General features: G+C 54.8%; 1 protein-coding gene across 3 annotated transcripts in view; it reads left to right on the top strand.

Annotated features, from left to right (window-relative positions):
- Positions 1 to 14,296, top strand: part of UCKL1 (uridine-cytidine kinase 1 like 1) — a 37,398-nt gene extending 23,102 nt beyond the window's left edge. For 2 of the 3 annotated variants that reach the window (XM_067554070.1, XM_067554068.1), the window contains exons 8-15: positions 5,048 to 5,067; positions 8,692 to 8,790; positions 9,825 to 9,918; positions 10,811 to 10,873; positions 11,516 to 11,638; positions 12,330 to 12,437; positions 13,048 to 13,204; positions 14,043 to 14,296. In XM_067554070.1, the coding sequence (XP_067410171.1) occupies positions 5,048 to 5,067; positions 8,692 to 8,790; positions 9,825 to 9,918; positions 10,811 to 10,873; positions 11,516 to 11,638; positions 12,330 to 12,437; positions 13,048 to 13,204; positions 14,043 to 14,113 (735 nt within the window). In that variant the 3' untranslated portion in view covers positions 14,114 to 14,296. Of the gene's footprint in view, positions 1 to 1,186; positions 1,204 to 5,047; positions 5,068 to 8,691; positions 8,791 to 9,824; positions 9,919 to 10,810; positions 10,874 to 11,515; positions 11,639 to 12,329; positions 12,438 to 13,047; positions 13,205 to 14,042 lie in introns of all 3 variants that reach the window. The other variant, XM_067554069.1, reaches the window with a different exon arrangement.
- The last annotated feature ends 10,276 nt before the right edge of the window (positions 14,297 to 24,572 follow it).

The following is a 24,572-nucleotide window of genomic DNA, read 5'->3' as shown; positions in this document are numbered from 1 at the left end:
GCTGAGATCTGCCCTCCAGGGACTGAGACCTTTCAGCAGTGTCAACCCCAAATACCACGATTCAGCCTCACTCCTGAGCACTAATCCAGACCGGATCCAGAGTCCGACATCCACGTCCTCAACCGTCTCTAGTTATCACAAGTCTTTAATCCCTTAGCTGAACTGGAGCCGCTCTGGAGGGTGGGTTGTGTCTGGGTGTGGCAGGGGACGTCAGATCAGCGTGTGAGGTCGAGCCGCATACGCTGTGCGCTGCATTTCGTAGCGTCCCTGGGGAAGATGAAGGACAGGCAGACGGGTGATCTCAGTGTCACCACACTTGGGTTCTTATATAGCTAACTCGTTGGACATGCTGGGGCAGGAAGGGGGGGTCTCTTTGCACTTTGATTTTGGCCTTGAAATCTGTTGGCTTATCAAGACAGCTATGCTGCCCTGCCGCTCTGGGCAGCGTTCCGGCCGGGCGCATGAGCGAGTCGTGCCGCTTCTTGCGCACAGAAGTCCCAGGTGCTTGGAAATTCAGTTCTCTCCTCCAATTGGCCTTCCTAGACTACTGCCATCTTGCTGCCTGGTAGTCCGGTGCATGGGACTGCCCGCAGTACCATACAGGCCAGCAAGTCCATGTAGGAGACACTGTTCCCATGTGTTCGCACTTGCGTGGAGTGTGCCCCGCCGGAAATGTCTCCTCTCCTGTCTAGTTAACGGCCCGATCTATAGAATAGAAACATTGGCGAGTCCAGAGATCATGAAATCCAGGTTCCATGTTGCTACTCGGTCACAGGAGGTGTTTCCTTGTGAACGATCAGAAGAATAACTGGGGTCTAAAGCAAGATGGAAATTGGTTTGCAGCCTTTGGACTGAGTCATCGCTCAGGTGGGAGACCTGGCCGGTTTCCATGGCGATGAGATGGCCTTTGCTTCCAGGCACAGGCCTCTGGAAAATCAAATTAAAACAAAACTTTCAGATAAACCTCCCGGGTGGTGAGAAATGCGGGTCCTTCCCAGACTGCTGTCTTCACAGAACCCAGGGGTGCTGGGTTGGGAGGGAGGGTGGAGGGAGAGAGACTAAATGTGAACGCAGGAAAATATTCCTATTTTCCCCCCACCCTTTTTTTTTTTTTTGGTCTCTAAACACCCGCGGGGTTGACAATGCTTAACGCCGGTTGCATTGTGTCTTTGTGTCACTGCTGCAGCGTGAGCTCAGTGTCAGGTAAGACCCTCATAACCCTGTCCTGTCTGCGTGGCCTGAGGCATTTCCAATGCCAGGCACTGCTTTGGGCTGCGTAGTTTATGATTCGAATCAAACCAGCAGAGCTCCCTTTGTACTCAAGTACAGCCAGGAGGGCCATATTTTAAGCTGGGGGCGTATATAGTAAGGGAAGGTACCTGCAGGTTATATGGCCGACATCTGACCTGACTACGTACCCAATCCAACTCCCCTAGAAGCTGGTTCTGGGCCTAACTTGTTCTTTAGTGACTCAAAGACATTCCCGAGGCTGGTGACTTGCAGAATGTGAAAGATTTTGGGTATTTTTTTCACCAGAACTTTATTTTATTTCAACTCATGTGAAAAGTGGTTTGGAGAGCGCTTTGTCTGAGCCACAGCCGCCAGGAAAGCACAGGAAAACCGAGGCCTTGTGTTCGTAAACCCCGGCCCCAGGGAAATTTAAGTTGAACGCTCCCCGTGTTTAAGCAGAGTTCGTTGAGAATTCAGGCAGCCCTGGGAAGCGAGAGACTGAAGCACAGGCTTAATATAGCACTGATTCTGCATAGGAACATGCACACTTTCATCCAGGAGGACAAGTTAGATGGAAATTACTTTGGGACTTAGCTTACCAAATAATATAGTGGGCGATATGATTACGAAGTAGCTAAATACCTATATCGTTACCCTTGCAATGTGTCAAGGGCACTTCTGCTTTTTTACTTCCATTAGGCTAAGATTTGAGCTATTTTTGTGGGAGGCGAAAAGATGCATTTCTAAAAATGCATTTCCATTTAGATCTACAGTGTTGTCTAAAGAGACACTTCACTAAATAGAACTTAAGTTTACATTTGGCGGAAAAAAAGCTTTTACAAACCCTAAGATAAAAAGAAAAGCTTCTGTTTTTTTTCCACAGCTAGTTATTTTCAAGCAAGTCAATTGGATGTTTAAAAATCTCTTCACTTCTAACAATCTTGGGGCCTAATGTGACAAACATTTATACGTGTGAGTAACTTTACTCCTACGGGTAACTGTACTCATGTACGTAAGTGTTTTGGAGATTCGGGTCTGAAGGTGGCATTTAGTGATACAACTATGACAATTTTTCTCTTACAAATGTAAAATTTGTAACAGGCTGATTTTTTTAAATTTTTCTTCCCAAGCTGATACTGTTCTGCTTGGTAGTCTTGATTTCGATTTTTTTTTCCCCCCATGTGTCTCGAAAATCGACCAATTAATAAAATGGTGCTGATTTTGTAATAGAGAATTTAGTGCTATGGCACTTTAATTGCACACATAACTACAACCACAACACGTAGGTAACCTTAGAACCCTTATCATGTATTTCAATCAAGGTTTCCTTTCTGGTAAAAGTATGAAAAAAATGAAGGTCAGGACATGGAAAATGCCTGCAAATATTGTTTGAAAATAAACTCATGAAGCCCAAAGGTTTTTATTATTTCAGCTGTAACCAACACTCCATCCACCCAGGGGGAGCTGTGTGTTAGGAAGCAAAACAGGGCGGCTAGACGGGGCCATGCAAAAAGAGTGAAACATGCCTGGAAAAATTTGGTCTTTTCAACTAAATCAACTCTCCAGCCTCAATTCTTAATGGCTTATAATGAATACCAAAATCCCTCATTCTGATGTCTGTGCCTTTCAAATGCTGTATTAGTGAAACGATGCATAATCTGTAACTGGTAGAGAAAAACCCAGCTGTTGGATCTGGGCCCAGGTTAACCGACCTTCCACACAAACTGTAGGTAAATTTGAGTGGGGATCCAGATCCAGGCTCCATGGTTTTGGCCCTACTCTAGCACTTTGTAAGTATTCTAGAGATGAGCTAATTCTAAGCCTAGTGTGTAATACATGATAAATTATCAGGATGAACTGTTGATACATCTAACTGGATGTTAACAGGGTTAATTGCTGATTGCTTCCAAATTCTCACTCATTTAAAGAAAATTGTAATAATCGCTGGACACTTGAGTTTTCAGTGTCTCACACAGAAGGGCATTTCCTGTTGGAAATGACAACGCACTGAATCATTCATGTGCAGGCGATGTGTTCCCTTTAACACTATTAGGAACGCACCCGTCTGTTTCCTTGGCAGAGCAGACCCCAGAAGCTGCTTGCTTGCGCTGAAGTGTGGTGCTGTCAGCGATCCCTTTGTACATTTTTATTTCCTTCCACCACGCTGTTTTAGATCTGGACTTGCTTCTAAAAACGGGTGTTCTCGAAGATGAATTTACTGCTGCCAGTCCATACTTCCCGCCCCCGGGTCTAGATCACCTCCATGTGCCCTTTGCCGATTGTGTCTTTAAATATCACACCCGTGGCACAGTGGAACAGCCCTTGTTTGAAATGTCAGCCGTTAAAAGCCAGCTGCCCTATGTGTTTGAAATGCCTTGACTACATTAGTTTCTTTGTAGCTGGCTGTCTCTTGTCGCTTGTCTGCTTCCTGTCTGATTGCATGTACAACAAAGAGCTGGTGGTGTTCTCTCTGCCTTTCTGAGAGACGGTCACCCCCATATTTCTTTTGCTTTCATTCCCCACCCACTCCCCCGCCCCACTTTGAAGATTTTGTTCGGGGGGGGGGGGGGGGGGAGTAAGTTTCCAGAGTGAGACATTTCCTCGACCTGCTCAGGGCTGCCTGTCTGAATGTTCCACTGCTGGCCAGCCGCAGCGACGGGGGGAGAGGAAACGCTGCTCACCTGCTTCAGCCGCAGCACGGCTGAGAGCCAAGCCAGCAAAGAGGGACAAACTCCTGCAGGCTTTCCAAGCCCGGCCTGTCCAGCGTTCTCGAGCACAGGGTCGAGGGAGAGCGGGAGCTCTTGGCCCTGCTAGCAAGCTGCTGTTCTCTCTGCCCCGTTTGCAACCCCCTTGTCTCGTCAATGCTGAGCTCTGGTCAGCAGGCCGGATCGCTAGCGCCTCTCCGAGGCAGGTAACATGCTCTTGTCCTTGTGCGATGGCCTTGACTAAGCTCCCGTTCCACTGAGAGGGGAGCCGGGTTCTGAGCCTGGCCTCTCCCAAAGTCAGAGCAGCCAGTTCAGGCCCGTCTCTGCCCTAGACGTTCTTGTCCATCGGGGCCTCTCTCAAGGGGCGCCTGCCACCCACGTGTGTGTGTTCCTGTCCCCACGGGGGCCTCGTGTGCATGCCAGGCAGGTAGGCTGGCACATCTTGTGCCTGTTTGCACGCGCAAACAGGACATTTGTCTGAGGCCCAGCTGAAGGTTTGGCCCTCAGTGTATGTCCTGCCCCTGGTTCCTGGGATCCTGGAGTGAACAAAAGCTCCTCTCTCTGATTGTGCGAATGCGCCGAGCCCTGCATCCAAAGTCTGGCCTCTCTTCTGGCTGGAGGGGTAAGGGGATGGTGTCACAAACACCCGTTTGCGGCTGCGGGAGCCAGACGTGCACGTTCCCGTAGGCCTGGAAGGCGCAATAGACTCCTGCCAGCCCGGCGTTCGTGGCGTCGCGACTCTGCTGAGGCAGCGCCTGGGATGTGGCCTCGCGCCAATGACTGCACGAGGGAAGGGAGCCACAGCCAGAGCGCTGTTGTTTTTCCCATGCAGAGGCGCCCCCGCTCTAGGTTGGTGTGAGGGCCGGGTGGGGTTGGAGATTGTCCAGCAGAGGGTAGAGCACCTCAGACAGTCTATGGAGCCAAACGGGTTCAGTAGAAAAGACAGTTGGCTTCGTTCATTACTGTTTAGAGTTACTACCGATCATGGGTCCTCTGCCCACCCGCGCCCTGTGACTAATTAAAGTGCTTTCTCCTTTCCTTCCCCGCCTTTAAACCCTTGCTGTATTTTCTGCTTTGTCTCTCCCTGAACGTCCCTCCCATCTGGTGAACAGAGGAAGCTGCGCTGGGATATGTGAGGAGCAATTGCAGTGTTGTGATTTCTTTATACTAATCACGGGTGCTGGGTGAAGGGTGCTGAGCCGTGGCTGCATGTTGGAGGTGGGGTGCACAGAGAGAGCGCACAGGCAGCTTCCTACGTGGTGGGTGAGGTTCTCGAAGCCAGACCGACAGGACCCTCCAGTACCTCTTCTCCAGATCAGATCCTCCTGAGAATTAGGGTACGGCGCTATCTGTCTTAGCTATCTATATGGCCCCATCACTATAGTATCTGGGCACCTCACCGTCTTCAGTGCATTTATCTTCATAATACGCTGTGAGGCCCAGAGAGGCTCAGTGACTTGCCCATGGTCTCACAGGAAGTCTGTGGCAGAGCAGGGACTTGACCCCTCCCAGTCCAGGTACTATGTTACTGCCCTAACCCCTGGACCATCCTTCCCCTCTGCTGCCCCTGGAGAATTCCCCAGAGCACGAGTGAAGTGTCTAGTCCCACCATTGCTTTGGGGGATGAAGTTTGCCGTGCAACCCACAGTTGTGAATCCCTAGTGCCCCCGTCTCCCCACAGCGTGGTGCAGGAACCAAGGGGTTCCTCTGCTGTCAGAGCCTGGAAAGCGAAGTGCAAACCTTTCAGGCACAAATGGAAACGTGGGTGACAAAAGAACAGTGTTTCCCCCGGGCCCCGTTCACAGGGTGGTGGTGTAGGAGGGGTGTTCCTGCTTGCAGCGTACCTGGCGGTGGCATCAGAGGAGCATGGCTCGGTGTTTTGTGTAGGTGCCGGAGAAGTCAGCACGGGCTGATCCTCTCTGGCGCAGCACAGTGCAGTCCCACGGAGCCGTGGGGGAGCAGCGGTGACTAGCACTCGGGCGGATGGGCTACGGGGCACTGGACAGCAGAAAGGGCCGGGACCCCAGGGCTTCGCAGCCCACGGGGCCTTTCAGTTTGTGGCTCGTGACGGTGCCGTAAGGGAGCTGGCTTTGCACCCTCACCGCGTGACACCTCCTTAAAGGGAAAAGAGCCCCAGAGCGTCAGTGCTAAGGAGTCTGCAGGGGCCGAGCTGAGGCCAGCCGGCCGTGCAATGCCCTGGCTTGCAGCCCAGCTGTGGTAGGTCGGAGGAGAAGGTCCCGCCGACGGCAGGCCAGGCCTCCCCAAATAATGGGGGCTGCTCTCCCCCCGGAGGCGTTACCGGCGGCTCTCTCCTCCAGCAGCTTTGCCAGTCCCTGCTGCCGGCGCTGTCTCGTGGCAGGGAGGCGAAGCAGAAGTCCTGACCCCCAGGCAGCTGGCTGAGGGTGCTGCGGCACCCTTCACGAGGACTGGGGTCGCTCGTCCTACTGGTTTGTTCAGAGTCCGCCTCTGGGAACTTTCCATCTGCTGTCGCTGCCCTGCCCCCCTCCCCTCCGGCCCCGAGCTGTTCTGCGCTGCTGCCGGGCCCTGCCCCCGGGCGGTGGGGGCATAAACACCCCTGCGTTTTGGGTCAGGCTGTGAAGCACTTTGGGATCCAGGTGTTGTTTAAAGGCAAGGCCCGGTTCTCCCTGCCCCAGCAGCGCTGTGGGGCTGGCAGGGCAGCCACCTGCCCTCCCAGGAGAGGAGCATGCTGGAGACACACCTCCCCTCCCAGCCCCTTGCTCTTGTTCTGACGGTGGCTCCAGCTGGCTTCTTTGATGATTTCTCTTTTTTTATTTGTTTTTTAATCCTACACACCCACACGCACACACACCCCTCGTCCCCCGTCCCCCCCCAAACACACACACCCCCAATTCTCCATCTCGCAGGCCAACTCAAAACCTGCTTGGGGGGCCCGATCCCCATGCAAAGTGGCTGCAGGGTCAGGCCCTTACGAAGAGCGAGGCTGGGGCGCAGGAGTCGCCCTGCGGCAGGCTGGAGCAGCGGCACGAGGCGGGGACCTGCAGGAGCGCAGCGGCCTCTCGCTGCTGGCGGAGCCTGGCCATGGCAGCGAGGACGGGTGGGATGCAAGTGGAGTGCAGGGGAGACTAACCAGGGCCCTTCCTCACTAACCGAGTGCCGCTTGTTTCGCTGACCACCGGCCCCCGAGGCTTTGAGGGGTTCCTCTTATTTCACAGCCCAGAGGACGCCGGGGCGGCGCTTTGGATAACGCGCTTGCAAAGCCTCCCTCTCGAGCTGAGTGCACCCCGACTGGTACATGCACCCCCTTTGTAAGGGGGAGCCCAGGTTCCCTGCAGGCTGGGTCTCTCGCAACCCTTCCCCATGGAGAAGCCTCTGCTGGGGATGAATTCAGCTTTCCCCTTAAAGTATTTCCCAAATGACCTTTCCCAGCGTGGCTCCTGCCACTGAAATTTGCACCCTCTTCCTGGGGCGTAAGCGGCCGAGGCAGGAGGGAGGGATCCCTGCCTGCAGACATATGCAGGCTGCAGACCACGGGACATGGTTTGCATTTCCAGAAAGAAACATCGAAGGATGGGGGGGGGTTAAACAATCAAAACCGAAGCTAGTGGAATAATCAAGAAACCCTCAAATGCTCCACGGGCTTCGCTTGTGTCTTGATTTGCATTTGTTCAGCCGAGGCCAGAGGATGACTGGGCAGATGGAGGAATCTGGTTACCTTGCACCCCTTCCTCCATCCTTACCTAGTCGCCTTCTGCCGCCTGGCCTGCGTGTGTGTGTGTTGTTCATTAACCAGGGTGGTTCTCGACTAACTCTTGATCTGGCTGCTGTTCTGAGCTTTTCCTTCCTCCAATACATTCCTGAACCGGTTGCAGTCATTTGTGTGTGTGTGATCAGCTGCCTTGAGTCCAGTGTTCCTCACACGCCAGGCTGATTGGTTCATCCTCCCCAGCCATATGGGAACTTGATCGCCGTGCCCGTCTCCCCCTACCCCAACGTTCAGACAAAGAGAGCTGGACTAATGGGAGCCCATTATAAATGGCATTTCCTTGATCCAGGAATAGGCATTGCGCTCAACGGCGTTAATTGCTTTGTCATCCAGCAATGAGTCATTCCAGCCAGCCCTGTCCAGCTAGAAAGCGGCTTGAGGCTCTTCCTAATGTTCTAATGATGTGACACTCCCCGCCCGGACCAGACTGCCCACGCCAAAACCTTCCTAGAACAATCTCAGAGCGGTCAGTCCTGGTCCTAAAGCCATGTAATGCAGCCAGTGCAGGGGGGCGGGACGCCCTGACCAGGTCCCCTGTTTCTGGTGACCTATTTTCTCGGAGAGAGGCACCTTTTATGGAGTCAACCTCGAGCTCCTTCAGTCCCGAGCGGTGGCCATAGCTGTGCCTTCCTCCTCCATGGAGGAGTCCATCACCTCTCCCGTGAATCAGATCAAAGAACGCCAGTGAGACCCCTGAGCAGTGGGAGTTTGCTCTCGTTTATCATGCAGCTGAGCCTAGTTACAGTAGCTGGCACATCCTGGATGGTAAATGTGTGTGCAGCCCTGGAGCCTTAACACCCGGCTGCCTTGTGGGGTGGGAAGGCTCCAGGACTTCAGACATGGTTTCTCATTAGCATCGTTAGCATCCCCCTCGTCCCCTTTGGGGGGTGTCATCCTTCCCCTGGGCTGTCGTACATGGGTGCTGCCAAGAGCCGCTGGGGTTCGGCTGGGTGGCTTGCGAAGCGTGTGACCGAGCGCTCACTTGGCTGTGGTGTTGTTGTTGGTCTCCAGGGCAGCGCTGGCCTCTGCCCACCAGTGCCATCCCCTTCCTCGGACCCTCAGCGTCCTGAAGAGCACCCCACAAGTGCGGGGCATGCACACCATCATCCGGTAAGCGCGCCACCTCACAGCGGGAAGGGGCTCAGGATCCTTTAGCATCATCCAACCTTGGTCTGGGAGTTCGACGTTTCCCACTCACAGGGTGCCCCCCTGCCCCCCAAGAGATGAAATCCTGCCCCCCGCCAGAGCTCCTCGTTGGGGCTGGGCAGGTCTCACCCGCTTCCTAGAATTGTCCGTTTAAAATAGGAGAAAGTCAGCCCGCAACTCTGAACATCTGCATGCTGGGCGCCCTGAACAGCTAATCCTACCACCACCCCCGGGGCCGGTTCCTGTTGTACAGGCAGAGACGTGGAGGCATAGAGTGGTGAAGAGACCTGCCCAAAGCCCTGCAGCAAGATCGCAGGGGGGGGGGGGGGCTGGGATTAGAACCAGGAGCTCTGGGCTGGGAGCGACTGCTCCATCTCAGAACACCCCAGGGCAGCTTTTGCGAAAGTGCCTCTGTCCTTGCAACAGAAGGAGCGAGGCTGTTCTCAGTGGTGGCAGGTGACAGAACAAGGAGCAATGGTCTCAGGTTGCAGTGCGGGAGGTCTAGGTTGGATATTAGGAAAAGCTTTTTCCCTAGGAGGGTGGTGAAGCACTGGAATGGGTTACCTAGGGAGGTGGTGGAATCTCCATCCTTACAGGTTTTTAAGGCCTGGCTTGACAAAGCCCTGGCTGGGATGGTTTAGTTGGGGTTGGCTTTGAGCAGGAGGTGGGACTAGATACTTCCTGAGGTCCCTTCCATCTCTCATCTTCTGTGATGCTATGGAAACTGCGACCTGGGGTGGGACAGGACGACACAATACAGTGCAATGCCTGACAAAGGGGCCTGGGGGAGTTCAGGGTCCTGAGTTGGATCCCCCGGGGTGGAAGGTCTGTGATGGTATCAGCTGCCTCTACCTGGGAGGAGGCTGTGGAACCAGCCATATGGACATGGCCTTCCTTCTCCTTCCTGTGTGACCCTTCAGGCAGCCTCTGACCCAGCGGCAGCGTCTCAGGGAGCGGATCTCACTGACGTGTGTGCCTTTCTCCCCCCTCCCCGTTAGAAATAAGGAGACCAGCCGAGACGAGTTCATTTTCTACTCCAAGAGGCTGATGCGGCTGCTCATTGAGCACGCGCTGTCGTTTCTGCCTTTCCGGGTACGTACATGAAACCGGGGCCTGCTGGGGCCGGGAAGGATGGAGGGGGAAGCACATGGTTCTCGGCTGCGTTGGTGTGTCTCTTATCCAAGTGTGGAAGGCAGGAGAAGGTCTGTGTGTCCCCCCTGGAGCCTTCCCTACGACTTGCCCGCTAGTGGAAAATGTCAAAATAGAAACGATTCCCCGAGGTCCGTGTCTCGCGACGGCCGGTCCCCGAGATCTCCTTGACACAGTTAGGAAGGCACCAAGCCAGTCTCTGGTATCAAAAAGGATGAGGGACACTGTCCTCGGTCAGACAACAGCGATCGCCAGAGATGGGCCCCTCTTCTGTTCTCCGCTGGTTGTTATCAGCGTAGTGGCTACACGCCCTCCAGCGGACTGACCGACGTCTGTCACGTGTTTGTTCTCACCGCCTTCCTGGGGGCAGGGTGTGCAGGGGCATGTTTTGTGGTGTCAGAGTGCGATTGTTTTTTTAACGCACGCACAGAACCACACTCTCCCTTAGAGAAGGCAGAGCAAAGAAATGCACCTTGCACTTGGCGCAGAAGGTCCTTCATTTCTAGGGGGGAGTCATTCCATGGCCTTGGGCTGCACCCCCAGAAAGCTGCAGCTCCACCATCGCAGCTGCTGTGGGGCGGGTAACCGTGTGCAGCGATAGCGCAACGGAGCGTCCGAGGCTCAGCTGCGGGAGCAGAACTCGCAATGCAGGCAGCGCCACGTTCCTTAAGGCGGCTAAACCTCTGCCCCTGAGTAAGGTGCCTTCTCCAGCTTGCACTGCCAGGTGCCCAGGGCTCCAGCCCCTCCTTAGATCCCCCCGCACAAGCCTGTGGCTTTTGTACCCTGGCTCCTGTGTGCTGACGGTCTGGCCTGAGCCCGTGTTACATCTTTCTAGAGCTGCACTGTCCAGACCCCGCAGGGAGAGGACTACGAAGGGCGATCGTACAGTGGGAAGCAGGTAAGGGGAAGGGAAAGGCTGGATTCGATGCCAGACCCGCCCTGGCTTCCTCAGCACCTGGTATGGCTGTGTCTGCTCCAGGGGGTGGCTGGCTTGCTGCTGGGAGATCGTGCACCCTCCAGCGTGATTAACAGCAGGGACTAATCAGGTCAGGCCCTTAAGTAGCACTAATGAGGGGCGTGTCTATGCGTGCATGCATTCAGGGGGGCCCGTGGGCGCTCCCAATGGCAGGTGAAGAATCTCTCCCCTCCTCCCCGCCATGTATCCGGTTGGGGAAGCAGCTGTCTGCTCTCCAGCGTCCTGGCGTCTGGATGGAGGCTGTGAGGGGCGAGCTGTCCCTGCTGGAGGAGATGTGGCTGGCACGCCGCATGGAGTCCTTCGTGGCTGACGTCAGCCGTACGTGGCTGGGGCCCATTGCTGTCCTGGGCAACGGAGCAGGTTCTGCGCCCAGCTCTTCAACTGAGCTCAGGATCAAGTGCGGCTCGCGATCTTCCTCGCCGCTGTGAAGTGGTTTGAGGGCCCTGGCTCCAAAATTGCTTCAGATGCTTTTATTCTGGGGAGCAGAGAACAGTGGGACAGGACCATTTGAGGCATAAACCTCCCCTCTCCTCGGGGCTGCTTCATCCCCACGCTCTGTTGCAGATCACAGGTGTGTCTATCCTGAGAGCCGGAGAGACGATGGAGCCGGCGCTCCGAGCTGTGTGCAAGGACGTCCGGATCGGCACCATCCTTATCCAGACCAACAGCAACACGGGAGAGCCGGAGGTAAAGCGCCTGTTCCTCAGAGCAGAGGGGGCCTGGTGCCCCGGGTCTGGCTCTGGCAGCTAGAGGCTCTGTTGCAGGAATCCTCACGCTGCCCCGGGCCCAGGAATTACTGTCAGTTCGTTCACACCTGCTGGGCACGGCAGGAGGCAGCTGGCGGCTGGCTGGCTTTCGTATTCTGACCGCCTTAAAGCGAACCCACAGGCCGTGTCCGGTGCTCAGGAAGGCTTTCAAAATCGTCTGTGCGAAAACGCAGACACGCTGCCGTGTGCGGTGAGCGGCTGGACGCGGCGTCGCTTGCGCGCACCCCAGCCACCACTGGGCGTGGCGGGACGGTAACTGTGCCCGGCCCCGTGCGCATTTCAGGGCCCTCGCCATTCAAAACAACGGGGCCGAGGGGGCTGGGGCTTGGGAAATGAATGCTCTTGACTACGTTTTCATCCCCGCTCCGGCGAGCACCAGCCCATGGCTTCTGGGCTTACCCGGCTAGCAGCAGCTGCCCTCTACATAACGGGTCCGGTAACAGGCCGGCAGCCTGTACCTGAGTGAGCCCAGGCTGCTCATCCTGCCCGGAAAGGGGGAAGCGGGCTCTGCAGCTGGCTCGTTGCCCTGCCCAGCGGAGGGAGACGGGGGCAGAGCTGTTGGGAAGGTGCTTCCATTCCCCAAATCTCTCTCTGGCCCGTCCCTGGCCCAGCTGCACTATCTGAGGTTGCCGAAGGACATCAGTGAAGATCACGTCATCCTGATGGACTGCACGGTCTCCACGGGCGCGGCAGCCATGATGGCGGTGAGGGTGCTGCTGGTAAGGAAGGACGGAGCCGGCGCCTCGCGATTCAGAAAGGGAGACCCCAGGCACAGCCCTGCGGGGGGTTGGGGGGGGAGGCTGGGAATTTGGGGAGGCTCAGCTCCCCCGTGCAAAGTCCCCGAGTCTGGTTCAAGTAAGCTAACGTCGGTACCGTTCAAATCGGGCCCCACTGCGAAGAGAGGGAGGAGGCCGGCAGGCGCGGTGCAAGCTGCGGTGACCTCGGCAGCCGGCCACTCGCGGTCACCCTCCCCTGGGGCAGCCCAGGAGAACAAGCCTCCGGCGCAATCCAGCTCCCTCCCGAGACTCGGTTCCTTGTGTCCCGGGCCCAGCGAAGAGAGGGGCCAGCTGGGCGGTGCAAGGAGCCGAGGCTCGGAGAAGGGACGGAGGAAGGGGGCGGCTCTTTGTGGCACTTTGGGGTGGGAAGCCCAGGGTCTAAACTGGCCTGAAAGCAGAGCTAGCTCCGAGTCAGGGCTGAGGCGTGTTGCGGGGGGCGGAGGGAGAGCCTGTAGCCTCTTGGGCCGCCACGGTCTGTGGATAACGAGGATCGGAGTCTCCGGAGCTGTGACATTTCCGCCGCCCCCGTCTTCACACCGTGACTCTCTCGTAGGATCACGACGTCCCAGAAGACAAAATCTTCCTGCTGTCTCTGCTGATGGCAGAGATGGGCGTCCACTCGGTGGCCTACGCCTTCCCCCAGGTGAAGATCATCACGACGGCTGTGGACAAGAAGGTGAACAACCTTTTCCGTATCATCCCCGGCATCGGTGAGTCCCCATCCGGAACGAACTAGCGAGCCTGCTGGGGTGGGGAGGGGAGGGGTGGTGGCTGGGAAGGAGCAGGAAGGGGAGGTGAGGTGCCCGCATCTCCCACACTTGCCCCCTTTAACCAAGGACAAGCTCTCCTCTCCCCAGACAGCCCCTCCAGAGTACAGCGTGGGCCGAGTCTACGAGGGAAAGACAGCGGGGGCAGCCATAGCCGGAGGGTTAGCCAGCTTGTGCCAGCCCCATGGGCTGTAGCCGTGGGGCCAGGGGGGGGCGCCGGTGGTAGCTGGCAGGGCTGGCTCTTCTGGGGTGCCATTGAACTGGGACGCAGAGCTGGGAAGGGCAGTGGCTGGGGTGCTTCCCCGGTTTTCTCTGAGCAGAGCCAGGCACGCTGACGCGGACGGGCAGGGCTGATGGTGCTGATTACCGGAGGGCAGCCACCGCTGGGTGTGAAGCAAAGAAGGGGAAATAAAGAAGGTTGCTTAGATCCCGCTGCTGGTGCCTGGTGCAGCATTTCTTCTCCTCCTTCACTGTGCAAGCGACACAAACTGAGGCCCCCTGCCCTGCGGTTGCTTGTTGGCCTTCCTCTTCCCATGTGGGAGAAGAGAGCGGGTGGGCTGCCAGGCAGCCCCTTGGCTCTGGCCTGCTGTCCCAGGGGGCTCAGCCACGAGATGTCAGCCCAATCCTCCCTCGTGGGCTTTGGGAAGTGGCTATAGCTCCCGCCCAGCTGGGTTAGGGGTGTCTAGTATTCAGTGTGTAACTTCACACTGATGCCTCTTTTGTGTGTGTGTGTGTGTGTGTGTGTGTGTCTGTCTCTCTCTTTCTCGCCCCGGTGCACTAGGGAATTTTGGAGATCGCTACTTTGGGACCGACGCTCCCCCCGACTGGAGCGACAACACCCTTGACAGTTAGCAAACGCCCCCGTACCCGCGGTCAACAGCCGAGCCGCCGCGCTGGAGAGGGGGCAGCGATGGCACCGCAGCTGACTCTCCTGTGGTGCATTTCCACAGCCATTTTCTTTTTTTTCCCTCCCCCCCGTGGCCCGGATATTTTTTCAGATCCTGCATTTGAAATCTCGGGCATATTTTTTAAAAAGGCAGAGAGACAAATCCTAGCGGGCTTCACGTGCGTGGGCGCGTCCTGCTTTAGAGAGGAGTTAATTTATTTTTAATTTAAATATTTGCCTATATAACTTATGTGAGAGATTTTTATAAAGAAAAAAATAAAGATTTTTCTCCAGTTTTCGCGCAGTGTCCCTGCTGGCAGTTGGACCCCGCTCCCGGGCAGTTAGCTAGGGCTCTGCCCTGTGTACCCCACAGTCATTCCAGATAAACCCGGGAACAGCTGGAAATGCTCCAATCCCTTCTGCACTGTCACCACTCTGTCCTGGGGCACACAGACGGCAGCTGGGAGGCAACAGCCCCGCTCTGCTGACCGGGAAAGCAGCAGCACAGTCTGCTGGACACCGGGAAAGGCAAGGGCGGGCAATGGTGGAGTTCGTCGCTGGCACAGCCTGCGGGGGTCTCTCTGGAGGGGTTCGAGTTGTGCTGTTGCAGCGAGAGAAAGCAGGAGCTCGGAGTTGTGCTGTCTTTATGTCACTCCACAGCAAACAGCCGCTCCCGTGGGGACTCACGGATGTTTGCAGCACCGGCAGCTGCTGCAGCTTCCTTTGGTATGCACTCCTCAGGCCTGGGGTCAGCTCTTGCCTGTGCGGCCGGCGCTGACTGCAGGGGCGGCCTGTTCCCGTCAGTACAGGCAATAGCGGGAGGGCTAAAGGCACAACCTCCCTGTGGGAACACGGCGCCCAATGCACAAAGGAGAACTCGGTACCGCCAGGCTGAGAGCAAACGCGTGTGGACAGACTCGCTCGCTCCCATGGGTCTTGACCTCTCCGGCAGAGCTCCTGGACAGGGCCTGCGCTCTGTGTCCCTCCTCGGGCTTGTCCTGGCTGAATCAGCACTGTCACCCGGGGGGGGGGTAAGGGGGGGGGGGGGGGGGCGCGACTGTCTGCAGAAAGCAGCTCTGTTTCGCAAACCTCCCGGGCCAAGGGCCCTGCCAGAAGAAATTGATTACAGCAGAAAACCTGAATGGCTGAACAACCGGTGCCGGTTTTCTGCAGGATTTCAGAGCAGCCGCCAGTATGTTCCCCTCCTCCGGGCCAGCTTCATTGTAACACCGGAGCTGCTGGCAGCAGGAGAGACTCAGTCAGCCCTGCCTTGCTGCTCTGCAGGAGACGTGCCCAGGTCCCCGCTGGGGAGGTTGGGGGACGCAGGTCTCCGTCGGGGGGGGGGGGGGGGGGCAGCCTGGAACTGAAGGCTGAGGCTGGAATTTACTTATTCCCAGGGCTTAGTGAAGGCCGTGTGGGCAGGCGGCTGGGCGGGGGCGTGGGGGAAGCGGGGAGGTTATCAGTGTTTGAGACAGAAAACACCCCAGGTGAAATCAGTGAGGGGTTTGGGTGGGCTCAAAACTAGCTGCACCCACTGTTGTGGCTTCTCGCACAGATCCTCAGCGAGTTAAAACACAGCCCCGGGCTCGGTGAACCCAGGATCTTGACACTTTAAAGCTGGGCTGAGAGGCTGTGCCGACACCTGATAACCTCGCACTAAAAATACCTTCCAGCGTAGGTGGCCCTAGCAGCACGAATGCAGTGAAAGGGGGTGAGTTTCCGCCTGTGACTGTGACCCACGGCACTAGCTACAGTGTCGACAGGGGAGCAGCAAAGGGTGCCCCCCCCCCCCTCCACCCCGGCCCTCGCGTGGGCCCCGAACCCAGCCCAGAGCAGTGGGATGCTCGTGTTAGAATCCCCCCCGGATCAGGGCGTCCCCTCCAAGGCCCTGTTCTACACCTAAAATGGAGGTCACCCTCGCAACGTTGCTGGGGGGGGGGATTCAGCCCCTGGAGAGACGTAGTTCAGCGGCCATAAGCCCAGGTGTAGACACTGCTGGGGCGCCAGAACGCGCCCATCACCCGAGCGCCTGCCGCGTGGCGAGGTGGGTTAACGACGGCAAGGGGGGGGGGGCCAGCCGCGTAGCTGGGCGTAGGGCTCGTGGGGCCCACACTGCACACTGCGGGGGAGGGCAACAGGCCGGCTGGAAAAGTCACTCAGCCACCTGCACACAGCAGGTGCCTCAGCAGAGCACAGAGCATGGCCCTGCCGGCCGGGGGGGGCAATACCCTGCTCCATTCTTTGGGAGGGGCGCAGCGTGGCTGGCTGCGTCCTGAGGAACTCCATGCTGCCCCCCTTGCCAGGGAAAGGGCGGCAGCGGGCTCCATTTTGCAAGCCACACAAGCCCCGTCTCTGCCCCGTGGCACACGCTGCAGCCCGGCCAAAGGGCTGGCGCGGGAGCGACCGCACGCTGGCCCACCACGAAATAAACAGTGACGGTGGATGATGAGGGTGGCCGACAGGCCACAAGGCAGGCAGGGGCTGCTGGTTTGGCAGAGGTGGACGTGGGGGGGGGGGGGTGGGTGTCTCTGACATGTTTGCCAAACAGCTGGCAATTAGCACTTGGTGCCCCCCCAGCTGGCCGGCCCAGCCCCTGTGCAGAGGCGAGGGGGTGGAGGGTCGCCGGGTCTCGCTTGCCGGCAGCTGGAGAGCCTGAGGCTGCTTGGCCGTTCCCTCGGGTGGGCGTCTGCACCCACCGCCCGGGGCTGGTTGCGCGCACGCCTCCGGCCTAGGAAGCCAGCAAACAGCCTGTCGCCTGCCTCATTAGCTGCAGCCTGCCATCGTTTGTTAGCTGCCAGGCGCGGCGCCCGGGGGGGGGGGGGGGGGGGGGGGGGGAAGCTGTGTCGTGCGGCCCTTTCGCGGCCGCGGGGAGAGCTGAGGCACCGTCAGACGACAGCGGCTCCCCAGGGGTTGGCTGACGCCCGCTGCGGCGCAGGGGGAGTTTTATACGGCTCATTTCGCTCTCCCAGCACAGCCGCCGGGGCACCAGGGACTTCCACACGGCCTGGTAGTTATGCCCACGGCCAGCTCAGCGATAGCTAGGCTCCTCCCGGCCACGGTCGGTGCCTAAATCCCTTTGGGGCTCTGGGCCTGGCGGGGCAGCTGGTGGTGACGCTAGTTAGGTGGTGACGTGGACCAGGCACTGGCCTCGGGCTACAGGGGCCACGTTTTGGGTGCAAGGGATGCTGGGCAGGTGCCCAACTCCCACTGGATACAGGCACCCAATGCCCTTGGGCGCCGTGGAAATTCCTGGCCTTTACCTGTCTTGTCAAAATGTGGCTCAGTCGCTCACCTCCCAGGCCTTGTTCCCATGGCGATGAGCTTTCTGGTCAATCATGGAAGCAGCCACGGAAAGCATCAGCCAGGAGAGGGGCTAAGCCAGGCCCCCGCACTGTCGCGGGCCCAGCGGAAAGGCGAACTGAGCCCCCGTTCGGCCCACGGCGCGCCCCACCCCAAGGCAGCGCGCCGAGAGGAGGCTGTGTTACCGCGGCACAGCCGCCACCGCGTCCCTGTCTCCCTCCTCACACCAGCCAGGGCGTGAGTGCCCCCCTCCTGCCAGCAGGCACGCACGCGGCCGCCATCCGGGCCCTCGCCTAGGCAGAGCCCGTCGGGGCACGCTGCCCTGAATACCAAACTTAATAAGATTTCTTCTCGCTGCCCAGTGCAGTGCCCCCCACCCCTCCCACCGCCACACCAGCGTCTCCACACAAAACGCCTGCCGTCTTGGCATGCCAGGCAGTTCAGTTCACCCGCTGGCACCGTGAGGACAGGGCGGAAATACCGCCCTGAAACCATTTCTGCCAGGCGCGCTGTCATTGTGCATTTCCCCACCCTTCCTTTTGCAGCATTTCAAGAGCCACTTTCTATTGTTGACAGCAAACTTCTGGCGGCAAAAACACCACATCGGAAAAACTGCGTGGGAGGCTGCTTTAACCCTCTCTCTTTGCTTGCTGGCCAAAAGGCAGCGCGACACACACACACACACACACACACAGTAGTGACCAGAAAGGCTAAGGCAGTGAAAATAACAAACAACAAAGCAGCCGTGCTGAGATATCGATCATACAGAGCCCCACCGACCAGTTGCTGCCTTAAATAGCCTGAGAGAAAGAGCTGCATCGAATGAACCTAGTTGAACAGCCGGGGTACACCTGGCAAGACAGTTGGGGCTCGTCCCAGGCTGGTCTTTTCCTCTGTGAGGATTTTAATGGGTTCCCTTGGCTAGAAATCGCCTTTGCCTGCCAACCCCAAAATGCCCCACGTAGTAAGATTTCTCCAGCCCTTCTCTGACCTGGACCCTAGTCACAGAGGTCAGGTTTGCCCACTTCCCACTGCTCCCCTAGAGAGCCGTGGTGATGATAGTACATAACTCTCGATGCCCCTGCTTTGGGTGACTCCAGAGAGCCACACACACGAGGGATGTATGTTTAAAGCCAACAGGTTACCCTCCCTGAGCTCATGGAAACAGCAGCCTGTGGAGACTGATGAGCCCCTGTTTAATGCATGATGCCCTCTGCCAGGGAACAAGCTCTATAAGGTTTTCCCCACATCCTTCCCTCTTCAGTATTGGCCACAGCACCACTGTGCGTCAATAATAATCATCATTATTATCACTACAGCCAAACTGAAAGACAAAGCTCCTGCCCCAAAGACCTTCCAGGGGAAATCTGTCTTTATTTCTATGGGGGGGAGGCCTGCCCAGTCCTCTGACTGCAAGATGAATGTTTTCATTTTGAGCTGGAGGGAAGGCTATTTGGAAAGCGAGTGCTGGCAGCTTTTGGAGTAGAGGGCAATGCCTGGAATGGTGCTAAGACACATCAGGATATCATGAATCACAGTTCCTCCTAAACCTAAAGTGTTTATTCAATAAAATAGTTGTAGGGACAAACAAACAGGCTTCCACATGGCTCCAGTTCCACCTTTGTCTTCCTTGTTTGCCAGGGATCGCACCGTTTGGTACTGAAAAAGCACACCGAGACATCTAGTGGCTGAACAACACACTGCAAGTAAATTATATAAATTACAAAAAAGCATTACAAGGTAAAAGGCTGTCAAGGCAGGCGTTTCCGGCAGGCCAGCCGTTGCTGCCTGCCATGTGATTATTGTAGGCCAAGACATCACCCCGGCCGCTACTACGTTAAAAAAGGGATTGCAAAAAATAATCCCCTGCAAAAACTGGGATACTCCAGGTAACGAGAAAAAGCATTTACCAAACTGAAGCTATTACCTTACTTAAGCACTGGGGAAATGTTTATTGCTTCCCCCATCCCCCTTTTCTCCTTCCACCCATTGATTAAATTAGTCCAATCCATCTTCAAAGCACTTGATTTATTCCCAACATCTACTATCAAAAAAACCACCAGGCAGGGTTCAGGCTAACTGCTCCTGCTGTCTCCCTGGTCTATGCCAAATGGCACCAGGGGAGTCCCTGATCATGAGACCCTCCCACCTCAGTAGCTGCAAACTCAGCCAAAGACCAGGGACTTCTAGTCTGACTTCCTGCCCAACGCCAGGAACCACCCAAACCACAAGTAGCCTGACCAGCAGCACAGGGACCTAAGCCTGGGCCCCTCGCAACTAAATATAGACCAGAGCAGTAAAAATAAAATCTGAGAACAATATCTGCTTGCCTATGAAAGACAAAGGCGCTCACTCATTTCGAGCTGTGCACATTGGAGAGCAGAGCTTTCAGTTGATCGTTACACAGGCTACGAAGCAGGAGACAGGCTTCTCTTACACATGTGCAGTTCGCTTATTGACAGAACGTAGGTATCAAATTGGAGCATCTACAATTCGCTGGTCCTGGCACAGGCTCTGATGGGGTGCAGAGCTGTTTTAATCTCAGCTCAGAACAGTACATTCATTTTCCTTTGAACTTTTCAAGCCATGCGTTTTCTACGTCTTCACAGAGAGAGAGAGAAAATGGCACAGCTTTTAGCCTGAAACCTGAAGGTCCTACATCATATTCATCTGAGAACTTCGGCAATTCACTCCAAAATTGCACGATTCTGAGGCAACAGCCCAAAGCCCTGGGGTTTTTTTTTTTTTTTTTCCCCTTGCGTGCATCCTGTCCCTGGCATCTGCTGTGCCATAATTTCACAGGATGCAATCTTAGCCAATTAAAATGACTGCCGCACTCCTGCATACTGTACTCAGTGAAGCCTGTCTGAAACAGCCACCGAACAGACTGGTGATAAGAACGCTCACCTAGCCGTGATGGTTGTAACTAGAAGTTGATATAAAATTGTAGTGGAAAAGGTGGGGCTATTTTTAAAATGTTGTCTAAGGGGGAGAGTATTACTGCAGAGCTCAGTGACATGTTTACATACACAACAAAGTTAGACAAGCCCCACGATACTGAATTCCTGGAGGCGGATTCACTGATACCTAAAATTAAATTCATGTTGTCTGTCACTTAGAATATTCTCTGGACTGGGACCACTCACCTGGCAGACATTTACATCAAAGTTGAAAGAATTTGCCCACTCCGTCTCTCAGTGGTGTTATACCAGGAATTCATTTGGATAAAAGACATTTACAATGAGAAAAATAAAGAGAGGGTGAAAGAATTCAGTAAAATACTCAAAAGCCTCTGCAATTGTCACACGTCACCCCAGAGATGGGCGACGTCAGTGAAGATGTGGTTCAAGCTGTATGGTGTACCATGATGTAAAACAGTGGCTTTGGGATCTTTCAAAGCATAAGACAAACATCTCAATACTTGGGCTGGGTGAAAAGATCCTGCATTGTCCAAACATCAATGAATACTTTGCGCAGGTGAAGATCACATTTTACCATCAAACCACAGAGTTCCCACTTTGTGCTGGAATTATTCTATTAAAAAAAAATCAACTGCTGTTCCATACGGGGTGTGCGTGTCTGTGTGTATATGTGTGTGTGTGTGAGAGAGCCATATATATTCATTACTTTGTGAGCGGTGCAGGAATTTAGTTAAAGCAATTACATATAGTATTATACATATATTTGCTAGCGGTACAGCCATATAGCCAGCTCAAACTTATCTTGGCTCCTTTTAGACATTATTGTCTAGAGGTTGGTAAAACTCACTAACTAACCCATAACATTTTGATGTAGATTAATTTTTTAACCACATTTCCCTCCCAAAGGCTGGGTTTGGTTTCTTTAAAAAAACTAAATTTAATTTAAAAATTTTAGAAAGGTACCTGGCAAATAAAAACAATTCTCAAATTCTAGTTAGGATTTTTTTTTTTTTTTTTTTGCTAAGCCTTAGTCCATAATGGTAGCACTAGACTGGCTTGAGAATTACACACACGTGTGTGCACCTGCACAAACACACACACACACAGAGGAAATACAAAATAATTTGACTGATTGTATTATATCTATACCCACCCATGTATTCTCCAGGGTTTCAGGCAGGCTCAGACAGCCCTAGCTGAAGGCTCTGCTGCTGCACCTTCACTCTGGGATGTGAGCTCACTAGATTAAAGCTAGCTCAGAGATGTCTGCCCATGCTGCATTACACCGCCCGTTGCCGTGTAGATCTACCCTTAGTGTGCACAGGTATGCTAGACCGTGACGACGGTATGGATTGTTACGGTGTGTTGGGCCTGTCGCTTATGGGCAATATTATCTTATCATGCTAAGATTCAGAGCATAATGGCTATCGGAGCAGACTAACGGTGCGCTGAAAAGTGCCCCATATCCTTGTATACTGTATGCGATGCAGGAACTAGCTGCAACCTAGGGTGAGTTCAGCTGGAAGGAGCAACGCTAAAATAGTATTTCACCATATTTTTCTGTCTTTGAAGGAAAAAAGGCACCCAAATGTATGCATATTCACAGCCCTTTCTTGATCTCTGTAATTACCGCTACCAAGGTTGGATATAGTGTGACGTGTAAGGCATAAACTTTGAACACCTAACGTTACCAAGCAGTCCTTTGAAGACAGGCAATACCAGACAGATTAGAAAATACATACAATGCCTTTTGCAAAAACAAACAGCCTGCACTAAATTGCCCTTGGTTATAGCTAATGATTCATTTCTGCAGCCCCCCTCCCCCCCACACACAAATTGCCCTGGGGCAAGTGGCAAATGATTTGTGATCTGGCATGAAAAAATGGCATGCAGCCTAACGCAGACACTGGACGTTGGCAGTGAAACCGGTAGTCCTCTCCCGCGGGGATTCATCCTCATGGTTCAAGATTTTGTCATACTGCTCGCAAGGGACTTAGCCTGAAGAGAAGAAGCCGCATTGCGCACCCAGGCCCAAGAGCTCCTATTCAGAATGTGCTAAGTGGATAAAGCGTTCACAGGATGCACATTAGAAATTGGGACTATATTTAATATTCTGGGCCAGATTCTGGCAAATGTGGAGTGGGGGGGGAGAAGGGGTAATGGTGTAATCACTTCCTGTAAACATACACTACAAAATGAGTGGCAATGTGCACCCACTGCCCCGTTCTGAGGAGGTTCCCACTCTCTCTTCTACAGCTGGTCCCCGCTGGTAGCAAGAATAGCCGGTGTGCAAAGAACCGCCCCGGACCCCGGTGCATCCGCCATGGCTGACACTCTGCACTTCTCTAGTGCCTTGCATCCGAGGAGCTCAAAGCACTTTGCAAACAGTGATTTCAAATGCGGCCCGTCTATACTGGGGACGTTTGCAAACCCTCCGTGCTGAGGCCCCGGCCCTGGTGCAACGTGGGGCTTGCACTGGTGCCGCCTCCTCCAGTTGGAAACATGTACACTGATGTGATATCACCAGAGCAGACCAGGCTCCCAGCCCCTTTCTCTCCACGGGGAGAGGATTAGCCCCATTCTAAAGAAGAGGAAATTGAGGCAGAGAGAGGTGACGTGGCCAGGAAGGCTGGGGTAGAGTCGGGAATAGAACACAGGTTGCCGAGCAGTTCTTTAACCGCAAGACCATTTCTCTTCCCCGTTATCATGTGGCCCTCATATCCCAACTCCTTGGCCACACTGCGTCCTTTTCTAGCGTCGGCCCCAGATAATTTGCAAAGCAGCATTGCCACAACGTTTCACAGGAGCCAGACTACAGGCAGGTAACTTCCCCCCCCCCTCCAAATTTGCCCACACACAGCTATGCACACCACCAGCCAGAACGTGGCCTGGGCCTGGAGACACAAGTTAGACAACACGCAAGCAAGGTCCTTAGTCCAGGCGTCAATGGGCTCCAGGAAGCAACGTGATCTAATGTGCATGGGACAGGCTTGGTTCTAGTCCTGGCTTTGCTACTGGCTACCTCTCAGCCCATGGGCACATCACATATCTTCGCTGTAGCACAGTGTCCCTGTCTTTTAAATGGGGGTGATTATGATGGTCAATCTCCAGAGTAAAGTGCTTCAAAATCTGCTGGTGCAAAGAGCTCCATGAACATTCAGTATATAGATGCTTTGATAGCCTTCTATATTGGCAGGTTTTCACCTCTGCCCTCATTTGCTTGTCAAAGGCCCACATTTCTGCAGCGAACATGTATTTTCTCTGCTTTTTTCAAACCGCCGATGCTCTTCTTGGCTTAGAAAGCGGTGATGTAAAAGTCGCTCCTTTGTTCGCCGCCGGCTCTTTGGGCATCTCCAAGCCAGATGGGCTGCCCTTAGTAATGAAAATAAACTTGCGCTACGTGGTCCTCCTTTCCGCCCTCCAGAGTCCATGCAGTTCCGGGCGAGGAAGCTGCGTTCTCATCTGGATTGTGCACTGCCAGAGGATTGCTAGCTAAGACCCATTTGCAGAGTCTCGGCTCCTGGAAGGATAGCGAGCCGGCCACTAGCCGACACTGGATCCTCACCTCACTTGGGTCAGAGGCTCCTGATGCAGGCACTACCTTGCGTTTCAGGCTGAGTTTGCAGAGCTGACATTTAGAAAAATGCATATTTCTGCTTGTAAGCGGAGCAATTTGTATCTGGGTTGCTTGAGTGCGAATGCACAGAGAAGCTCCTAGTGTCATTTTCACAGAGTCACCTCCAAGTGTGGGAGCCTCCATTCTACCAAATGCCCCAATGACACAATGTCATGCTGAAATTAAAACCAGCCAACACACATGTTCCCTGTTCCTGGGGGGCACCAGACCTCTGGTCTTATCTCTAAGGAAACCCTCTTTTCAGTCTATTCGAAAAGCTGAGTGGTTTGGAAATGTTCATTTCCTTATTTTATAGCAAGTGTAAAGAACCTCGTAAACGTGAGTCTTTTTTTTTTCTTCTTCTTCTTCTTCAAGCTCTTTTGCCGCCTCGTCTGTCCAGTGGTGTAATGGAAATTTTACCACAGATGTACGCGATGAACAAACAGGAAGCCAGTAGAATGTGTGGCAATTTGCTACTAGCTGGCTCAATGCAGGCTAGTGCCGAGGAGGGCCCATAAAAGCAGGAGTGGGGGAGGCAGTAGAGGAGTAAACGTGAGAGGGGGGGAACTGAGCGTGGAGCTGGGGAAG

The sequence above is a fragment of the Emydura macquarii genome, unplaced genomic scaffold (assembly GCF_026122565.2).
Source record: "Emydura macquarii macquarii isolate MOO-44397 ecotype Brisbane River unplaced genomic scaffold, CSIRO-AGI_Emac_v2 contig_1483, whole genome shotgun sequence".
Taxonomy (NCBI): domain Eukaryota; kingdom Metazoa; phylum Chordata; order Testudines; family Chelidae; genus Emydura; species Emydura macquarii.
This window is presented reverse-complemented; position numbering and strand designations above follow the sequence as displayed.